Below are 20,793 nucleotides of genomic sequence, written 5' to 3' on the forward strand. Positions count from 1 at the left end.
TGATTCTTTTAGACTGCTTTTCAGGGCTACTCTGATAGGTTCCAAAGGTTTGGAAATTCAGCACCTGCCTGTAAACCCACGTGTTGGGGGTTGGGAGAGTTTTTTACTCTTTCCCTTGGTAGCGAAATTTTTTCACATTATCATGCTAAGAAACATGGTCGGACGACTCCATTACCTTTTAATTGCTCAAGACAAAAGGGAGGGGTGGGAGGTGGATGGTCGTGGGTTGCTTTGTCTTTCCAGGGGGAATCTTTCGCTGGCCCGAATGTGAAGGAGAGAGGTTTTTCTCTGCGGAGGGATCTGCCCTGCACTGCGGCACTGGTGAAGCCTCCTGCTTCTGAGAACATCGCTGAGAACTGGGACGCAAACGGTGTGTGGAGAGCCATCCTTCACCCTTCTCTCACCTGGGACAGCCCTGCTGCTGCCACCTCACTTCCCTGCTCCTGCGGCTGCTACGCCTGAGGAGACCACCCCGCCCCGCTCTCCACCAGGACCGTGCCTGTAATGAAATGTGCTTTGTTATCAAATCCAGCTCAGTAAGTGCTTACAGACGCTGAGTGCAAAGAGTTACTTGTTAGCACCTGTTCCTGTTGAGGAAACAAAGAGGGGCCCCCAGGAGATTACAGAGACAGAACAATACCAGAGGACTTGCTGAGAAAGACGACCACACCAGACCCTTATCAACTTCCATCAGGAGGTGGAAGCAACCCCCTAGAAGCTCCTCACTCTGCTTGCTAAAATTGCAGAGTACACCAGCAAATCAGAACGAGCAACCTCAAGAACCGGAAAATAGATTGTATAAAAACAAACTAAAACTGCTTTTTGGTGCGAGCCATTGGTGGAGCAATGACTCCCTGGCCGCCCAGTGCTACTTTTGCTCAGTTATCACTTGCTAAATTCGCTTACTAGTAAATTTTCTATGAATAATTTTGACTGGCTCCTCCGATTTGTCACGAGTATCTGTAACAGAGCAGAGAAGAGCGCCTGTGACTGGAAAAGGGACTGAGACTGAGTTTCGTTCTATTTTGTCACTGATTTTTCATAGCTGATGTTGTTCTTGTTTGTCTTATAGATGTATCAGTAAAGAACTGTTATTCCTAAACGCATACTTTTTGCCTGAGAGTCCCTTAATTTCCAAAATGTAGTAAACTGGGAGAGAGGGGATTTTCACTCTCCATTGTAGGAAAAGCTCCTGCCTCTTTCCTTGCAATACTGTCTCGTATACCAGGACACGGCGTTCACGCAAATCTTTCCGTATGCGTTTTCCTTTGCAAAGGTTTGGAAATTCAGCACCTGCCTGTAAATCCCATGTTCATGCGAATCTTTCTGTACCCTTTTTCCTTTGCAACGGTTTGCAAATTCAGCACCTGCACTTAAACCCTGCAATTGCGTGATTCGTTACTAATTCGTTACTTTGTTGCTCAGCGCGGATCCTCACTGCAAAAAAAAAGGTGCGCCTTATAGTCTGGTGTGCCTTATATGTTGTAAATAAAGTACAGTAAATTCACGAATACAAGCCGCACTGAGTATAAGCCGCATCTCTGGGTGTTGGCAAATATTTCGGTTTTTGTCCATAGATAAGCCGCACCCGAATATAAGCTGCTCTGTCGTTCGCAGCGAGGACCCGCATGCAATTAGTAACAGAACCGCGGGAGGGCGGGGTTTACTGGCTGAGCTAAGGCTGTGCAGGCTCGGCCCGCTAGGGGCCGCTGACGGGGCCAGGTGGCCCAGCCCGGTGCTGCCGCTCAGGGCCACCCCCCGCTGCCACTGGGCTCGGTCACCCCGGGTCGGCGCTGCCCCGCGGTGGCAGGCAGGGACGGAGCTTCCCCCGCTCCTACGGCAGCGGCGGCGGGCGGGGACGGAGCTTTCCCGCACCCGTGGCGCCGGCGGCGGGCGCGGACAAAGCACCCCGCCTCCTCCCCGGGCTGCGGCAATGGCGGCGCGCACTTCCACCCGCTTCCCCGGGCCACAGCAATGGCTGCACGGGGCTCCCATCGGCTCCCCGAGACGCGGCAATGGCGATGCGCACTTCCCCCCCCTTCCCGGGCCGCGGCAATGGCGGTGCGCACTTCCCCCCCCCTCCCCGGGCCGCGGCAATGGCGGTGCGCACTTCCCGCCCCCTCCCCGGGCCGCGGCAATGGCGGTGCCCCCCCCCGTCGGCTCCCCGCGCCACGGCAATGGCGGCGCAGGGCTCCCGTCGGCTCCCAGAGCCGCAGCAATGGCGGCGCTCCCACCCCCCCCCCCCCCTCCTCCCCTGGGCTGCGGCAGAGGAGGGAAGAAGAGAGCTCTCCTGCCTCTCTCCCTGCCCCCCGTACTGCCTGCAAGGAGCCAGGGCAACACGGTAACACTGTAACAATTGCGAAATGCCGGCTTTTACTGGCAGGTGCTTGGCTCGGCACTCTGGCTGGCACGTCTGGGGTTGTAAATGTCAGAAAATTATTAACATATTAGCCGCACCCGACTATTAGCCGCACTTCCGGGTTTCCACCAAAATTTTTGTCAAATTGCTGGGGCTTGTATTCGTGAAATTACTGTATATGTAATTTAGGGTATAAGAGATAACTCCAGCCCCTGAGGGCGAAAGAAGAGCCTTGAACGACATGCAGAGCAGAGCGCTGTAAGCTAGAGAGAAAATTCCTTAGATAAGATAATATAAACAGCCTTGGAACTCAGAAGAAAACCTGTGTTTGAGTCTCCTTTCACACCCTGCGTGCTCAACCCACAGAGCAAGAATTCGCAGACCACCTTTAACGTGTGCGGTGAGTGATCTCAAGTCATAAAAGAGGCAACCGCCAGCCACAAGTGGCGTCCCTGGGTGGGCCGTAGCGGCCAAGCAGTGGGCGAGTGCGGGGCCAGCACAGAGCACACTGTGAGCTCGAGGTGGCTTCACAAAGGTGAGCACCTTCGACCTTCGACCGAAGACGTTCCAGAGGTGAGCACTCGATCCAGCCCGAGAAAAAAGCAGCTGGAGAGAGACACTTCACTAGAGAAAGCTGCAGGGAAGAAATCTTGACTTCTGCTGAGAGGAAGACAGCTCCAAGCCAGAATCAGAAGGGAGGAAACCCGGGACTCCTCTCCTGCAATCTGCTGGCCAGAGACCAGGAAAAACCATCCGGCTCGACTTAGAGGACTTGCTTTTGGTAAGAGAGGTCAAAATTCAGAATATGGGGGGTGGATTCAGCCAGGAACAAATTAATCTCCTAGCAACCTTAAAGGAAGGGGTGTTGACTCATCCCATGACCATCTCAGATAAAGAACTTAAAAGTTTACTTTTATGGGTCAGACTTAAATTTCCAAGTGCGGAGACGAATTCATTATTTGAGCCAAGTTTTTGGGAACAGATTAATAGATCTTTATATCATTTAGCAACCCAGAGAGACAAAGAGGCTTTAGAGTTCTTGTCTCCGGCACAGGTGATGCTGGAAGTTATTGCACATAGGAATGTAAATTTATGGAGTTGCCGGAGGGCAATTCTGGGTCCCTCGAAATCTGAGGGAGGCACCTGGAGACCTCATCCCCGAAGGGGCCAATCCTTGCAGAATTCAGCACCCCAAGTCCCAAGTATGGGCTCCCGGGGACAACAGGTTAGCCACCATGTCATGGAAAGGCAGTGGCAGCAGGAGGCACAACACACGGCAGGCTTCCCCTTAGAAACTTCCTTTCATGACAGTTGCAGGCACTGGTCCTATCCCAGGCTTTTCTTCCCAGGTCACCCAGGTCATGATCCTACCATGGAGAGAGCTCCTGAATACTCATTTGGAGGGACTGAATGTCCTAGTGCAGCGACCTGCTCACCAGGTCCTCGATACTACATTGATTCATCCATCAGCAATACTGGAAAGCATGTGCCTCAGACAGCACTGGTGACAGCACGTTCAAAGACCAAGATTGCGGTCACCCCAGGACCCAGTGAGTAGCATTTCTGCAGCCCTTCTTCCAGGCCAGACAAGCACGCCTTACTGCTGCCCTGTGCCACTGAAAGCCCTCTGCTCATGGCCTGAATGGGCTTCAGACAGCTCCAGACAGAAAACAAGCAAGACTGAACACCTCCTCCTGACTCCTCTTTGGCTTGCAGTTAGGTCCCCAGCTTCACTTCTTCTCTCCCCTCCTTCTCTGTCCCAGGTGACTACACCATGGAACCTGCTAAAAAACACATCTACCATTCTGCACCGGCAAATAGCATGTTTTCCCGAACGAAGGACACAAAAAGTTCCCAAACCCCAGGTATGGAACTTGGGGAAACAGACACTCTTACAGCCTGTGTGTCCTCCAGGCCATATCTGCAGCTGTTTCAACAGGCCTAGAAAATGCCTAGGCAGTAGGACACAGTCTGTGCTCAACAAGCTTCCTGCTCTCCCAGAGCACCAACTTCTCCCATCTCACAGAAGAACTGGCAGCTCTGATTTCAAACAGCCAATGCACATCACATGCAAAAGAAGCCAGAGGCACTGGGAGGAGGAGCAGGATACCCTTGCTGCTCCTCACAGCCAGCTTGGCTGGCTGACTCTTTCCACCCAGGCATTGCACCCTTTCCCACAGGACTGACCTATGCTCTCTACCTATTCCATTTCCAGGTCCTGCTGCCTATACCCTGCCCAGGGTTATGGGACCCCGCACAGCATCCACCCCTGCTGCACCATGCTACTCCATGACATGGAAGAGTCAACACCAGAGCTGTTTTCAGGACATGGCAAAGGTGAGCTGTGCTTCTCTGTTCTCTCACAGCAGCAGCAGAAGCTCAGCTGCTCTCCTCAGGGCAGAAGGGCCCCAGTACCTGCCATATCCCCACGTAATACATGTGTCCCTGCGGCAAAGGCCAAGAAGTCACAGGGCCTCTGGCTCCGCTATTCCCAGTAACACCAACACCTGCAGTCCCTCACTTTTCCACACCAGCAGCTTTGGCATGGTACAGCTCATTGGTACTAATGGCCCTAATCCCCTTTGTCCTCTGGGTAATCTACCTCTCTTCCCAAGAAGCCCTCCTTCCCAAGGCTTCAGACCTCCCACACCGCTCCTCTGGCCAGCCACCTAAAGCAGCACATACTCATGGACACCAACCTCACTGCTTCTCTTGCAGACTCCAGGTCCTGCGGCATTTGTCAAGGTGGACCTAGATGTTTACAAGCCCAAAGCTCCCAAGTTCACAATGGGAATTAAAACCAAATCTGTTGGCACGGGTATGGCTCCAGGTCCAGCAGAATACAACCCTGGAAAGGTAAAGTAGCCCCCCAACCTGTTATGCTGAACAGTCGTCACATGGTGACAATTCTAGAGAATGAGGCGCCTTCTTCACTTCTTTGCTTCCCACTTTCCCCTTCCAGTTGTCAGTGACCAAGACCTGGGATCCTGCTTTCAGTTTTGGAATTCGACATTCTGCGTATGAAGCTTCTATGGTACATGATTCACAACTTGATTAAAGACAGATAACCTGTAGAGATGTTCTGTTCCTCTTTTGTGGCAGGGGGATTCGGTGTGCCTGGGTGCAGACCAGTGGCTCTCACTGTCTCATGTCTATGCCTCATCCAGCCCTCATTTGGGAAAGGCAGCCTGGAAGAGATTAGGGAGCACCCAGCCAAACTCAAACTTGATTGTGCCCATTGATGGGACTCTACTGCACCCCTGGGGAGGCTGTTTTAGCTAGGGAACAGGGTGAGAATTGTCCAGGCAGCTCTCACTCTTGCTCCAAGGCAGGAGCCTCTCTCAGTTCCTTGGCCAGCACTTCAGTCAGACAGAACCCATTTGACAAATGCCCTGTGCTCAGGCACCCCTGGACTAGGAAGGGCTGTTCTTGGTCTCTGTGCACATGGGGACACAAGCAGGTCTGTTGTGGGAACCCAGGATATTCCCCTGGCTTCTCTGGAAACTGGGCAGGGGGCGCAGAAGCCTTGGCAAGGTGCCCAAAGCCCCTGTGAATTCGATCTAAGTCCATTTTTCTTTTGAACTGTTGCATTTAGGACTGAAAATGTCTCTGGCAGAACAGGCAGAATTATATTTGCATGGGAGAAAATACTTTTAAGGTCTTTGGGAAACTCCTTTGTTTACCATGGATAGTAGTGTCCAAATTATCACTTGAGAGACATGTAACGCTGGTGGACTTTCTCCTGTATAGACTGTATGAGTGGAAGTAACCTGTAAATGTAAAGTTAGCAAACACTCAGTGAGACCACATCAGTCTTGAAGATTATTATTCTGTGCAGAGACAACCTGACCAAGTGCCCTCCAGTCCTGCACAGCTCCTGTGTGACAACTTGTCAGCAGGACTCTGTATTCTTCATCCCAAGGCAGCAGGCAGGAGGCTTGGATCTCCTTCACTGTCTCATTCTGTCAGAATTGTCAGGAGGCAAGAAGTTTCTTCTACACCCTGAGTAACCTACTGTGGCAGCAGATGCTTAAGAGAGGAAACTGCTTTTTGGCTTGAAGAGACAGAACCATGAGGATGGGAGAGACAAGAATGTGTTGAGATGGACAGAGCTGGGCTTGGGCATTGAGGCTGGTATGTCAGGAAGCAATGGATAGCTAGCAAGGTCTGTGGCGGTAAAAGATGAGAGGAAAAAAGGGAGAAACACTGGAACAAATGGGATTCCCTTTACCTTCTCAGAAATAATTGTAAAACATACAGATTTCATCAAATTGTTTTGGCTATGGTCTTAAAAAACAGGAAATGGCACAGATCTTTCTGGTTTGAGTGATCATGAGGCAAACATTCCTTGGAGGAAAAAGTATGTAGTAGTCTTACAGCTCTTTTACTGTAAGCCTTCTATGATTTCAGGTGAATCTTCTAGGCTAATACATTCTAGAGAGATTGAGACTCTAAAGTTAATAATTTTTTTCCCCTTTTTATTTTTGTTTTTAAAGGACAGCCATCTCCCTCCCCAGTCCCTTTATAAAGAAGTTGTATGTCAAAGGCTGACAATTTCACCATAAAGAGCATCTGCTTTAAGTCCCCTCACATTACTCATTGGAGGATGTTTCAAAAACATTTCCTTAATCTTTAAAGCATTTTTCAAATCAAAATATCAATTTTTTGGCATTTATAACTGTGCAGATCCTTGTAAGATGATGATTTTCTGCCGCCTTATTCACTGGTACATCTTAATGCCTTTTTCTACCAGGCAGACAATCATAATTTTGCTGACTGAGGTGTTGTGAACATGGAAAGAGTTTGCCATCTGGAGAATTGTTTCAGGAGTTTATAGACTTGCTCACATAAAGAAAAAATATTTCTAATCTGCCAGTTGCTCTGGAAATGGGGAATAAAGGGGGAAAAAAACCAACAGGCAGGCATTTCCTGAGTAAATAGTAACATGCTGAACCAGTCATTTTGGATAATTTATTTTTCATTTGATCTTTCAGTATATTGTTTTGTGTAATAGGTAGGCTAAAACAAGTAATAACTATAAACAAGACATATTTTTTGTTAAACCTGAAACTTGGATTTTTCAGCCATTTCAGGACTCTAGCCAGCTGTACCTTGCAATACCAAAATAAGAACATAGTTTCTTAACATAAAGGTTACATTATTCCAAATTTAACATCATCTTCAAAACCATTTCCACTAAAAAAGAAATTATTTGTGGATTTGAAGTTTCAAACTTATTCCTCCCTTACTCCTGTTTATGGTAGTTCCCTGTCTGACTAAAGCAATCGAGATAAAGGCAGAATTGAGATAGAATTTAATGAGTTTTTAAAGCAATGATATGATAAGTTAATAGCTGAAGGGTTTTTTTTAATCACAATCCTGTTGTGAATCAAAAAAAATCCCAATATTTTATATGTTTTATTTTTCTTTAGGTTCACTGTCTCAGACTAGCCATAGCAATCTCAACATATCTCCTGTGTTCATTCACAGCAAGGGCAAGAAAGGGTGCCAACCAAACTCCTGGAAGAAAAGGCAAGCTTGTAATAAAACATTAAGAGAAAAGGAGAAATAAAAGAAGAAGAAGGCATGGTGTCCAACAAACACTTATGAATCATTCACCACCAATACTACTTTGCATTTCTTTTAGGTTTTATGGCTTCTAATTCTGAAAGCAGTTTGTCCTTCAAAATTTCCTATTCCGTGCTCAACAAGGAATGAAATGTGGGTGCCAACCAGTAACAACTTCACTTCAGTTCCTGAAAAGCAGTCAGGCATTTAACAAACTTTTACTCCCATAAAATATGGGAGGGTCATATTACCTTCATCAGGTGTCAATGACCACCTAAATATTAACAGTTAATTAATTCAAGTCACTTCTCACTTCTGCACATATAGATGATATGGCATTTATGGAGGATTATAAAGGTAGGTAGGAAGGCAGATGAAACTTGAAAGCTCATAAACAGTCTTTTTAGAGAATTTCATAAGCTCAAAGAATGTTCTCAAATGCTGAATTAAAAAATTGCATTAGTAAGGAGAGAGAGAGTGTGTGTTTAAAAATGCATGTCCCTTTTGCTTTCCCTTGACATCTATAACATACAAAGTAATTGAAACAACAGTCAGGGTGGTTAGGTAACAGTGGTAATTTGGAAATGAACAAAACTGATCTCTTCACTTTTTCTTTTTTAACGTGGGATTTTACATTAATTTATTTCAGAAAACTTCAAACTTTTTAAGCTTTTATATGCTTTGTGAAATATAAAGTTAATTCTCTTATCACCCAGATGCAGCCTTGATATGAGAGTAATTGAATGCTTAGAAATACAAAGAGATTAAATTTTTTCTATGTTTCTAATCAGAGACTTTGTTTAAGTAGCATAAATCCACAGTTTTGGATTTGTATAAAACAAACAGTTGATGTATTCAGAATGATCTTATAAAAACAAAATCCAAATGAGGTTTTCTTTTGACTCAGAAATGTAGGAGGACTCAATCTCAAACATTATATATCTCAGGAAACACAAGCAACTCATTTTAATTCATTTTACAGTGCACACAGCTGCACTTAGGTGCATGAAGCACTTTTCGAGACATAACAGAAATATATCACCAGAAGGTAGGAGAATTTTCTTCAGTTCTGTAAAAATAAAGGCTTAGCAGGCATTTGTGAAAAAATTATTTAACAACAGAAATCTAGTACTATTTTGGAAAGTTATATCTGTAATTTTGAGTCTGAATCATAGTCTTGGTGTATTTGACACCTTTATAGCACAAATCACTCTGAGTACTCTCCACAAATTGTGTCATTCAGCAAATAAGAAATATCATAAGAAATTATCTCATTACCACGATATCAGAGATTCAAAGAGTAAGCACAAGGAAATCAAGAGACCCTCTGTTCACAAAGACTAAAAACATTATGACCAGCTGAAAGACTGCTCAAATTTTTTTAATGACTGCCACCTTTGCTTTAAACCTAGACATCAAGCTTTGTTGTAAGTCTACATCCATGCAGCACTCATAATTTAACCCCACTTATACTATTAATATAGACTGGTAAGAGTTACATTCATAGTTGGAGGTAGTGGCCTTACCCATAATTTTCAATAGTTCTTGTTTGTTGAATGTTATTGGGCTTTTTTTCTCCTCTCAATTTTTTTTTTTCCCTGGTCACTTCCATTGATGTATTACAAAAGTGTTTTTATCTAGTTCTGATTTTTTTTTGTTGTTTTGTTTTGATTTTTGGGACCACTTTCTCTTCTGATATTATCTGGATTTACACTGATTTTTTCCTCTCTTCTCCGAGAGGAGAACTATGTTTATCACTGATACAAATAATAAATCTTTGCATGGCCATATAATCATCTGGTTCTGAAATTTCTGCTGCTGGAAGTTTGTGATGCAATTTTTCTGGACTGAGATATAAACCCTAAATTAATCGAACATCAAGTGAACAACAGACTACACTTCCTCCCAGTTTTCATACTTCTACTTACACAGCTAATTTGCAGCTACAATTGAAAGCTCCTGCTGTAATTGAATTTTGTCACTGTAATTGCTTCTTCAGAAATCAATGTTGCTGCCATGATAAATAATAAAACCCTAACAAAGGTGATAGAAGACCAGGTCATTTCCTCAGGTTACAGGTTTCTCAGGTGATTATACCCCTCTCCCTGTGTTTGCCTCAACAAATGTCATGAGTGATAGAATAAGTGAATTTCAATGAGATTTAACACTAGAAGTGTGAGGGAGGGGAGAATATTGCCAAATGTTTTACAACAACATATGTTCGTTACTAATTGTGTTAAGTCAAAATCATAAATAACAAAAGAAATTGCTACCATGAGTGCAGTTTGTCTAGCATGTCTCAATTATACAAGCAGAGGGTATAGATCAAGTTTATGGTATCATGTAAATCCTTATTAAACACTATAAAAGGTTTACACTTTTGTAACAGTATGCAAATAGACTATTTAATTTACTTACAGACCTATCAAAATAAAATCCCCATGGGGTATCTAGGCAGCAGTAAACAAAATCCTTTCAGGAGTTTGCTACTGACCTTTTTATAACTGCTAAGCTTCCAGGTATTGCAGGGAATACAAAACTTGCTGTTGTAGCTTCCCTAGAGCCGCAGAAAATGACAGATGAGATTTTGGTGCACTATGTACTTTCTTATAATATGGGTAATGCATGATGGACACATTCTACATGTGAACATGTTTTTTCTGAACTGACAAGTGGCATAGGAGTTGTTCTAAAAAAAACCAGGAACTGAAGGTGCAGATTGCTCTCTGAATCTCCCACTGTAGAGTCATAGGTTCAGCTGAGGCTGAATTTCATAGATTGTTCCCTATTTGTTTGATGAAGCAACTGATAAAAATAACCTTTTGTCCTCACAAGGAGCTTCCGACAACTGAACATCTCCTCTGTGAGATATGCCACAGAATATTATCTGCCTTCCTTCTGATAGGGGATTGAAAAACCAAACGAGCTGAATTCAAAAAAAGCTAAGGCATTTCATATCAGAAAATAAATTCATATTTTGCTAGAAAAAAATAAAATCAGGACAGCCTCAGAAAGACTATGCTAATAATTGGCAATGCGTTTGTATTTTATCCAAAGACTGTTAATAATTTTCACTTTTAGAGAAGCATCCTAACCCAAAGTAGACAGCCATTACTGTTTCCTCTGCCTATATTTTAGAGTGGTTCTAGTCAATGTTTGCACTGATTTTAAGGGATGCTATTAAGAAGGTAGACCGCAGATATCTACTACTCAACACTGCTTGTGGGCTGGTTGCAGAAAAGTTAAATACAAAGGGGGAAGAGTGCATAGATATGAATTTCAAATAGGGGCATCTTGCATCCTGAAAGAGTAGTTAATCTGAATAACTCATTTCTGGACTGAACACTGTTTCCTCTAGACAAGTAGTTGCGAAATAGAAATTGAAATGCCAAAGGCCAGGATGGCGTTTTGTGTTGTGAGTCTTGTGACAAATGTGACACCTTTGAGAACCTCTGAGTCAGATGCCTAAAGCCCAAAGAGAAATGGGATTTAAAACAGTTTCCTCATGTCAGTTACATGTTTTCTTGGTCTAGTTAATGTACTGGATAACACTGCATATTTTTTATTTCTTTCTGGGGCTCCTTAGAAGTACCCATATTTCACCTGTGTAATTATGATTTTGTTTCTAATCCAATTCTAGTCAAGAATGACTTAACCAAATCTCCATTGCAATTTTAATTATTTTCATGATTCAAAACTGAACAACATCATCCATGTCAGGTGTCCTAGTTTGTTACTCTGAGATGACAATGACTCTATCTCCCCTCAAGCTAAAAAACTGGAGATAGGCAGTACTATCAACCTAATGCTTCAAGTCAAACAGAGGTCTAAATTCTGAAGTGATTCCACAAATGGTACATAAAGCACTTCAAGATGGAGAAAATAGAAAGAAATGGAAAGAATTGTATCTACTGCCATTGAGCAAGTAGATTCTGTTCCACTAATTAATATATTTGTTTGTATAACTTTTAATGCAGGTTCCCTCTATTATCTTATTCATGTGATAGAAATGTCTGTGGAAATAGATGGCACACTGAAAAGTACTGCTTTATGTATTAATTCCCATTCATGAAGTCTACACCCATGCTTTTAAAGAATACGTAATTATAAAAAGCAATTTGTTAATGGATAACTTCTCTTTCTCCTCTAAATATATCCAGGAACTATTTTACCTGTGTTATTTACAATCCACTAGTAATACATAATTCATGCAACAGCATTTATTTTACCAGTCCTGATAGCACATTGTTCCTCCTTAGCTGCACACGGCTCCATTTTACATCTCAGGTTCTATATCTTAACTCTAAGTTATAGTAACTTCAAGTCATGCCTTTTTTACTCTTGTCTGATGGTGAGTGCATGTGTACACATGTAACAACATGCAGAATTTTTTTCAGCCTTTTTTCTTTGGTTGTATAAAACAACTGGTCTCTGTGCAATACAGACATTTCATTTAATATAAATGCTGTTAAACCAGACTTGCTATCAACTCTGTGACAAAGGTTTATTGTGGATAAGAATGACAATAATGTTTTACATTAAGATGAGATTTGTCAAAGCATATCACAAGTTACATACTTGTTATTGAATTGTAGCTCCCTCTGAGCTGTGAGCTTAAGGAATATGGTCGGGAAGCAGTAGAGACTCATGTCAAAAACATCACATATTTAAACAGTTTTGGGTTTTTTTAAATACTTCCATTGTACAGACTTCGAGTATTTTTTTCCTTTTCATTATTACTCAGATACAGAGATGTTGGACTAACACTTCTCTGTTTTCTGCCATATGTAAATTTATTGTGTCATGGCACCTACGCTGCCAAGGTATCTGCTCCTTAGGGACAGCAAAATCTGCCACAGAACAAAATGCTGCGAGTTTTGTTGTGCTGGATGAAGAAAAGGAAAGGATGATCAGCAGTGAAATCTGGAACTCTCCGTGCACAGAGCGGCCTCTTCACTGCAGCTGTGGCAGCAGCTGCTTCAGTGCCTTCTTCATCGACTTCCACAAAGGACTTGTGAATCACTTCAGACAGCACCAGCTCGCTGCCAGATGAGATTCCTGAGAAGTCTGCCCTCCCTGAATCAAATGCATCAGGCATTCCCATGCTGCTTAGAAGGGGCTTCAGATTATAATTTTCTTCCAATTTGAATCTGGGTAAGGATACCCTCACATTTGTAGACTTCATTGTTTCAGGCCTGATCCAACCCATCAGCTTCTCATATGTAAGTTCTCTTTCCAGCTGAAGAAAAATTCCAAATTTACTTAATTACAATGAGAATTGAGTCAGCATTACATAGCCCAAGTAGTGATTTCTGTGTGTTTCTTCACATAGACATAACATGCATCTTTTTTTTTCCCAGTTAAGCATCAATACTCAGGAGGCTTTCTTTGAATTTTGATAGGGGAATTCAAGACTCAAGAAAACTTAGTAAGAAACTCCTTGTCCAGAGTGCCAAAGTGCCCAAACTTGTTTGCTACCCTCACCACAAAAAAGATTCTGCCCTTTCCTGTCAGCTTCTTTCCAGTCAGTGAGCCACACACTCCCTGCCACCTGCTCAGCACACAAGATCTGTAGAACAAGCCACAGGACTTCCAAAGAGCCCTCCCAAAATCCCCCTCTCCACATTCCATCATCACCATACTGTGCCTTCACCACAACCACAGCTGACCTCTGCTCCTGAGCAGGGCCAGCTCTTCCTCCAGAGCCTCTGCCTAAGGGAGCAGCACGCAGCCTGAGCAGCACTGACATAGGGGGGCAGTCACTTTGGGGACAGGGAGGAGAGGGACATTTCTGCTGGCCCTGAGCACCAGCGACACCATTGCTCTGGAACTGAACTGCACGTCTCTCTGCACTATCAGACTTTCTTCCCTGGAAGGATTCAGGCTGGCTTTGCACTCAGCTCAACAACTTACTCTTTCCAAGCCTGTGGATCCATCCTGGATTGCATCAGGGAGCAGGATGATCATGCTCAGTTCATTACCCACATAGGGCAGCTCAAGGATTTTGGTCTGGAAGTCCCCAATGTAGGTCATGTTAAAATTTGCCTCCTTGAACATCATCTGCAGAGGTCTGGTTTCGTTCTAGAAATCAAGAGATGCCAACAGTTAGTGCAGAGCTACTCTGCTGCTCTCAGACTACAAAGCAGTCAGCAAGTTACTCAGGGCTTTTTAGGATTTGAGCAAAGAGAACTGATCCCACACCACAGAGTGCAGCCCCAATGATGCCTTGAGAGGCTACCCTAGAACAGAGGCCAAAAATGTTAGAGGATAAAGGTATGCCTTCAAAGGGTACACCTTGGGCAGCGCAGCAGTCTCACAGAAATTACACTCAAGATGGATGAACGACTGTCAAAGGCTTTTCAGACAGATATAATTTTGGTCTTTTTGCATATCAGAGGTTAATTGTCCAATGACACCTTCAGGTAATGGAGTCCCATTGTGTCAATTTGCCCCTCCTACTTCACTGTTGTTTACATTTTCTGGGGCCAGAGAAAGTGAGGTGTGCTTAGGTTTCAGTCTTAGAATTTGTTTTGTCAGAATAAAAAGAACAGTGGATGACAGGTATTGGGGTTTTAGTTTGTTTATACTTAATAGTACTGATCTGAAAAATATAAAAGCAAAAAATTAAGGCATCACCACAACTGCCTTTTGTAAAGCAGGAGGTCTAAACTGGCCATGAGCAGCAGCAACACACAATATACCGCCACAACACAAAAGGAAATTTTTCATCAGCCCTATATCCTGTTGGTGCTGCATCTTGAAACCTGGGTCTAAGCCTCCACAGCTGCAGGGAAGCAGGGAATAGAAAATGGAACAGTTCCTCTGCATATTCCTGCCAGATTTTTCAACACATTCCCACAGGGAGAGAGCAAGGTGTCAGGAACCATGTCAGTCCAGCAGTCTCTGAATGCTGCTGGAGGTAGTCTGGAATAAGTAGATACATTCCCTTATTTAAAAGCTGTATTAGCACTTTCAAACATTCTTGGATTTATTTCACCACTGCAGGGAGGGACGGTTTCCAGAATGGGACGAGGGCTTCAGTTTTCCACAATGTTTGCTTCAAGCAGCTGAGTTAAGGAAGGCACATTACCAGTTCCTATTAAAAACTTCTGGAGGCCAAGCCAGAGCTGCAGGGGATCCTGAGGGGCAGCCATGGCTGCCCATGCCAGGGACCAAGTCTTCCTCAAGAGCACTGATGTACTTCTAAAAAGAAAACAGCAGAGAACACAGCTCTTCAAAGGAAATTTGTTTTCCATTTATTTTGGATTGGCTCCCAGCAGAAATGCAGAGGGGAAGCAATGACTCAAGAAGACTTAAATTTAAAAGTTTTCACACCTGTCCGTGCTATATGAAAGGTTCTAGTATTTTTGTGAAAATTCAGAGAAGCTCTGCAAAGAGGGTGTTCCTAGGACAGGGAGGGGACATAAAGAGTCTCATACAGCCCATCCAAGGTAACCCTGCCGGAAAAATATACAGTAATTTCACGATTAGAAGCCGCACCTGACTATAAGCTGCAGCTCCGTGTGTCGGCAACGTTTAGGTCTTTGTCCATACATAAGCCACACCGGATTGTAAGCCGCACTTTCGTTCACAGCGAGGATCCACGTGCAACTTTCACAAAGTTGCCAACTAGTAACAGAATCGTGGGATCACGGGGCTTGGCCCTGTTCGAGATGGCCACCGGAGAGTGGCCCCAGCCCCACTCGCCAGTGCAACCGAGAGGCAGGGGACTGGCATGCCCGGTCGGTGCCGCCGGGAAGCCCGGGGCCAGGCAGCACTGCCACTGACCCACTGCCCGGGACCGGGTGGGCTCCGGCTCGGTTCAGGGTTGCTGCAGGCTCGAACTCCCGGGTTGGGAAATTTCCAAAATTTGTTCATATATTGGCTGCTCCTGAATGTAAGCCACATTTCCGCTTTGGGAGCAAAATTTTAGTCAAAATAGTGTGGCTTATAGTCGTGAAATTACTGTAATTTCTTCTTAAAGGTGGTCATTTAACACTACATCCACTTAACAGTGTACTGTCAGCATTTTAGCACATCATACCTTACTAAGTTGGAATGGCCTTTCTCTGGTACTCTTGTTTTCTGAATGGTTTTTCCCAGTTGCCTTTGAAATAGATGGCATTCACCAACACAAGTCTGGTCAGAGAATTCAGAATCCCCTCTGCCAACACGTTCTGAATTTTACCTTAAGGATACAAAGAAAATACCCACATTATTTAATATGTTTGGATGGATCTAATTATATCTAATACTATCCAAAGGAGTATCTACTATGCATTTAATACACAATAGAGAAGACAATTAAGTACCAGACACAGCAACAGCTTGAAATTTCAGTGGTTTGAATTCACAATCCTACATCCTCAAGTAGGTGTGTTTACCGAAACCATGGCTGCCATTAAACACAACTGGGCACTTGGCAAAGCACTCACCTTCAGTCCTTTCCTCTACCCAGCCATTGATTTGTTTCCTGGCATCCTCCCAAGCATGCAGGAAGTCCATCTGTTCTAGGCCAGCATGGTAGGATTTCTGACTTGACTCTATAAATGACTAACAGGGACATTCACAACATGTTTTCAGCAAGAGATTTTACTCACATTCAGACTCAGATGATCCCTACATTCCCCAAGGCAATCTGCCAGCTTACCTTCCCATGCTTCATACAGAACCACTGAAGTTCTGGCTGAAGAGTTCCTAATAGGATGTATATCACTTTGCTGAACAACGACTTGATACGATTATTACGGCTTATGCACTCCACTACAAACCTCTACACTTCATTTGACAATGATGTGGGGTTTTCTTTCATGTTTTCATTTTGAGTTTCAGGGACATGACAGATGATATTTTAAGGTTTTTTGTAAGACTTTTGCTAAGAGAACATCAACCATTTTTCCCACAGCCAAATATACAATGGGTGTACAGAACCCTCAAGTGTAAAGACTGATGGATTTTACCCAGCTCAGCACCACATCTGCATTCAGAGCACAAGTTACTTATATGAGGTTCTCCACCAAGTTTAGACACCAGGCTCTGTCAGAATGAATTGCAGTACTGGATGTCAGCACAGAAACTTTGGAAGGCAAACCCCAAACCCTGCCGTTCACCCTCAGAGCAAAAATGTAGTATGTACATTATCCTAAGAAATGTCATAAATTTAATGGCTACTTACTGCAAGAAACTCAAATGTCTTTTCTCCATACAGTCGGTTTGCAGTTCTCAGGATGTATTTGGTGTTTGGATCATTAATTTCAGACAGAAGGGATTGATAGCCATTGTGAGCATCCTGGGCATTGTTCAGAGAAAGCACCTGCACAAAGACCAACATGCACAGCAGTGTCCATAACTGCTCTAAACACACAGTAATTTCACGACTATAAGGCGCACCCTTTTGACTAAAATCTTCCCTCGATCCTGGAAGTGCACCTTATAGTCCGGTGCGCCTTATATGATGTACAAATTTGGGAAATTTGCCAAACCAGAAGTGAGAGTTGTGAGTTGTGGGGGGAACCAGCAGGTCTGCGGCAGCCGGGTGAAGGCGGGCCAGGGGCCCGCAGAACCGCCCCTCCTGGGTCCAGGCAGTCCCAGGGGCCCATGGTTGCCAGGTGAAGGCAGGCCCAGGGGCCCATGGCACCGCCCCTGCCGGGTGGAAGCAGGCCCGGGGGCCAATGGCTGCCGGGGTGAGGCGGGGCCTCGGCCAGCAACTGGGCAGGGGGAGCTGGGGCCAGAGCCTCACTGAAAAAAAAAGTGAACCTTATAGTCCGGTGCGCCTTATATGATCTACGAAGTTGTGAATTTTGCCGACTCCCAGGGGGTGCGCCTTATAGTCCAGTGCGCCTTATGGTCATGAAATTACTGTACTTGCTTCAGCATCACTGTTTTCGCGCAAAAATTACTTTAAGTTAAATACTGTGACTTAAAGCCAAAAGATTTTTTGCACTACACCTCTCATCTGGAGTTTGTCATGCAAGGCATATGTGACACAGAGAGATGTTGCACAAGTCATAAATTAGGGAGCAGCAGAATCAGCAGTCCCCATCTTCCTTCCCTCAACCCAAGTGCAACAGGATCACAGAATGTCTCAGATAGGAAGGGACCATTGGGGACGAGATTCTACAAAGCCCTGCCCAAGCAGGGACACCTACTTAAGACTGTGTCCAGATGGATTTTTAATATCTCCAACTATGGGAACAACCTATGTTTTTGAAGAACTTTTTGTAAAGTACATAGAAATAAAATAAGAGTTTATACTCCTCTCCCACTCTGCAAAGGAAGCAAACATCCAAATCATAATGACTGATTCTGCACTTAATATTGTCACTTCCTACATAAAACACATGCCAAGAGATATTTGCTACATGAGCAAATTTTTGAAAAGGAGTACAGAAATTTCACGATTATAAGCCACACCATTTTGACTAAAATTTTGATCTCTCCCCGGAAATGTGGCTTACACTCAGGAGCGGCTAATATATGAAAAAATTTCTGAAATTTCCAAACCCGGAAGTGCCAGCCAGGGTGCGAAGCTGAGCACCTGCCAGTAAAACCTGGGATTGTACGATTGTTACAAATTGGTTACTCTGTTGCGCGGCGCTGGAGGCAGGCTCTGTGCCAGCAGCGCCGGCAGGGGGGAGGCGGGGGTTCCCTCCTGCCAGCCCTGTGGCCCGGGGGGTAGGCGGGGGGCTCCGTGCCTGCCTGCTGCCGTGGGGCAGCGCTGGGTCAGGGCGAGTGAGCCCAGAGGTGGTAGCAGCGGCAGCCGGCCCCGCACGGCAGCGCTGGCCTGGGCCACCTGGCCCTGTTGGCAGCCCCAAGCGGGCCGAGCCTGCCCAGCCCCAAGCCGAGCCAGTAAACCCTGCCATCACGCAATTCTGTTACTACTTGCCAACTTTGTTGCACGCAGGTCCTCGCTGCGAACGACAGTGCAGCTTATAATCAGGTGTGGCTTGTAATCGTGAAATTACTGTAAATCAACCTGCAGTTACCAGTTTAAAATGTAGATAGTGGGATTTAAAAAATATTTTTATGTGCCTGCTTCATTTTCAGATCATGTATCATATGATTTTAAGCCGAAGCAAGTAGGAAAAACAGAATTAGTTATGTACCTGCCAATTCATCAATAAAAAAGTTCGAGGTACCTCCTAATTGCGGATTAAAGAAGGTGAGTCTCAAAAGTCACCAAAAAAACCACCATAAACTAATCCCAGGAACTTCTTAATTTCATAACGAACTTACCTCACATTACAAAAACACAGAGAATGGGTTCTGATTACATATACACCAGAGCAAGCGGTCTTCTCTCTCACACCACAATGACAATCACAGTTTACCACAAGTGCACGTCACAGACTCGAAGACACATCCCTTGCTCATATACTCAAATCAAAGGCCATCCACTCACTTAATTTTGACCTACCTTTCTTATTTGGACTTCAGTGTTACCTCTGGAACCCAGCAAAACCATAGACAAAGCAGAAGAAATACTAAATGGTGAAAAGAACACATTCTGTCCCGTTTTCTTTTCACACAGCTTTCTTAACAGCTCCAGTGCAAAAGTAGTGTTTGCTGCACACAGGCTTTCCATGTTTCTGAGCCTGGCACATAAAACACAGAACAAGAATGGATCAAATTCATTTGAATACAAAACAGTTTTATTTCTACCTTCTACATTTCCCAGGGTAAACAAGGCAGCAAAAGTTGGAAAATGATCACCTCACTGGAGACTGATTTTGTGCCACAAGCACCTGAGATCCCATTCTACACATCTGAGATAATTCAGGGATTTTAAGTCTGCTACTGGATTTCAATCCCACACCTACACAGTGTGACACCTTTTGAGGTGATCAGGCACAACAGCAATTTGTTCAGGACTTCCAGAAACAAGTTTCTCTTGACTTCACACAGAAAAGAATTTGCCTTTTTAGGGCAGCCAGAGCCAAAGTCAGACATCAGAATGGTGGAATTTCCAATTCTTACTTCTGTAACTCACCAGACCTTCAGTGGTACCTGCAGTTCGCTTCTAAGTGTGCACAATGGGTTTTGAACCTGTCAGCTGGGCTGGGAGGAGTCGTATTTGTCTAAAAGCAAAGAAGGACTTTGTCTAAAAGCAAACAAACTAGCAAGAATGTCATTGTCACAGCAACAAGCACTTACCAAAAAACAAACAAACAAACAAACAAAACCTCAACAAGACTTCCCAAACTAAAATCCCAGCCATACCAAGCAAATATCAGTTACATTAAAATACGACATTTCTTCCCCACATTACACATAATTTTACATATCACTCCAATTTAATGGCATTATATATTAAAAGAAACAAATATAAAATGCCTTGCATTATAACTAGAAATTGGAGGGATTTGTGCTGGCAAATCCACGTTAAAGTTCTTCAGACTCACAGACCCTGCACCCCCACACATTTCACTCACACAGCAGCTATGTCTACACGTCCTAAAGCAGAACTGTCAGATTTGCTGCATCCTTTCAGACACAAACACCGGGAGGAGTTTGCACCAGAATTTGGGGATTTCCTGCACGGTCCTCCCACACAAATTCCAAATATCACTGTCAGCCCTCTCCGGCAGACACACAATCGGCACGGCAGCTTGCCAATGCTCTTGTATCAAGCTCTGTGCCAAAGAAAACACCAGCACCTCCCGACCCAGCATCTGAACCAACAGCCCCGAGCGCGCCTTCACTTTCCCCTCCTTCCCCCAGCCGTGCAGCCCCTGCACCCAAAGCCCTTTACAGCCCGCACCTCACGCTGCCCGACAAGCGCTGCGATTTCGGCAGCCGAGGAAACATTTCCGCCTTTCCTCCCGATGCCGCCCCATTGCCGAAGGACGCCCCGAGGGCGGGGACAG

General features: G+C 44.5%; 3 protein-coding genes across 3 annotated transcripts in view; 1 reads left to right on the forward strand and 2 right to left on the reverse strand.

The window, feature by feature from the left end:
• LOC116992155 (leukocyte elastase inhibitor-like) overlaps positions 1–19,996 on the reverse strand; it is a 90,344-nt gene extending 70,348 nt beyond the window's left edge. Inside the window, exon 1 of the mRNA XM_042778980.1 lies at positions 19,917–19,996. The gene's annotated coding sequence lies outside the window, so the exon portion shown is untranslated. The remainder of the gene's footprint in view (positions 1–19,916) is intronic.
• Positions 2,601–5,588, forward strand: LOC116994967 (outer dense fiber protein 3-like). The gene is given in 9 exon segments (XM_033057070.1): positions 2,601–2,617; positions 2,726–2,759; positions 3,414–3,519; positions 3,522–3,584; positions 3,709–3,909; positions 4,123–4,224; positions 4,575–4,696; positions 5,078–5,215; positions 5,322–5,588. Coding segments are annotated over 9 exon segments (879 nt in total). The 3' UTR covers positions 5,418–5,588.
• Positions 7,317–19,998, reverse strand: LOC116992195 (serpin B6-like). Its single transcript, XM_033051553.2, is given in 8 exon segments — positions 7,317–13,166; positions 13,841–14,008; positions 15,972–16,004; positions 16,006–16,115; positions 16,363–16,480; positions 17,103–17,240; positions 19,344–19,521; positions 19,917–19,998. Coding segments are annotated over 7 exon segments (1,140 nt in total). The 5' UTR covers positions 19,512–19,521; positions 19,917–19,998; the 3' UTR covers positions 7,317–12,761.
• Between the last annotated feature and the right edge of the window lie 795 nt (positions 19,999–20,793).

The sequence above is a fragment of the Catharus ustulatus genome, chromosome 1 (genome assembly GCF_009819885.2).
Source record: "Catharus ustulatus isolate bCatUst1 chromosome 1, bCatUst1.pri.v2, whole genome shotgun sequence".
NCBI lineage: Eukaryota > Metazoa > Chordata > Aves > Passeriformes > Turdidae > Catharus > Catharus ustulatus.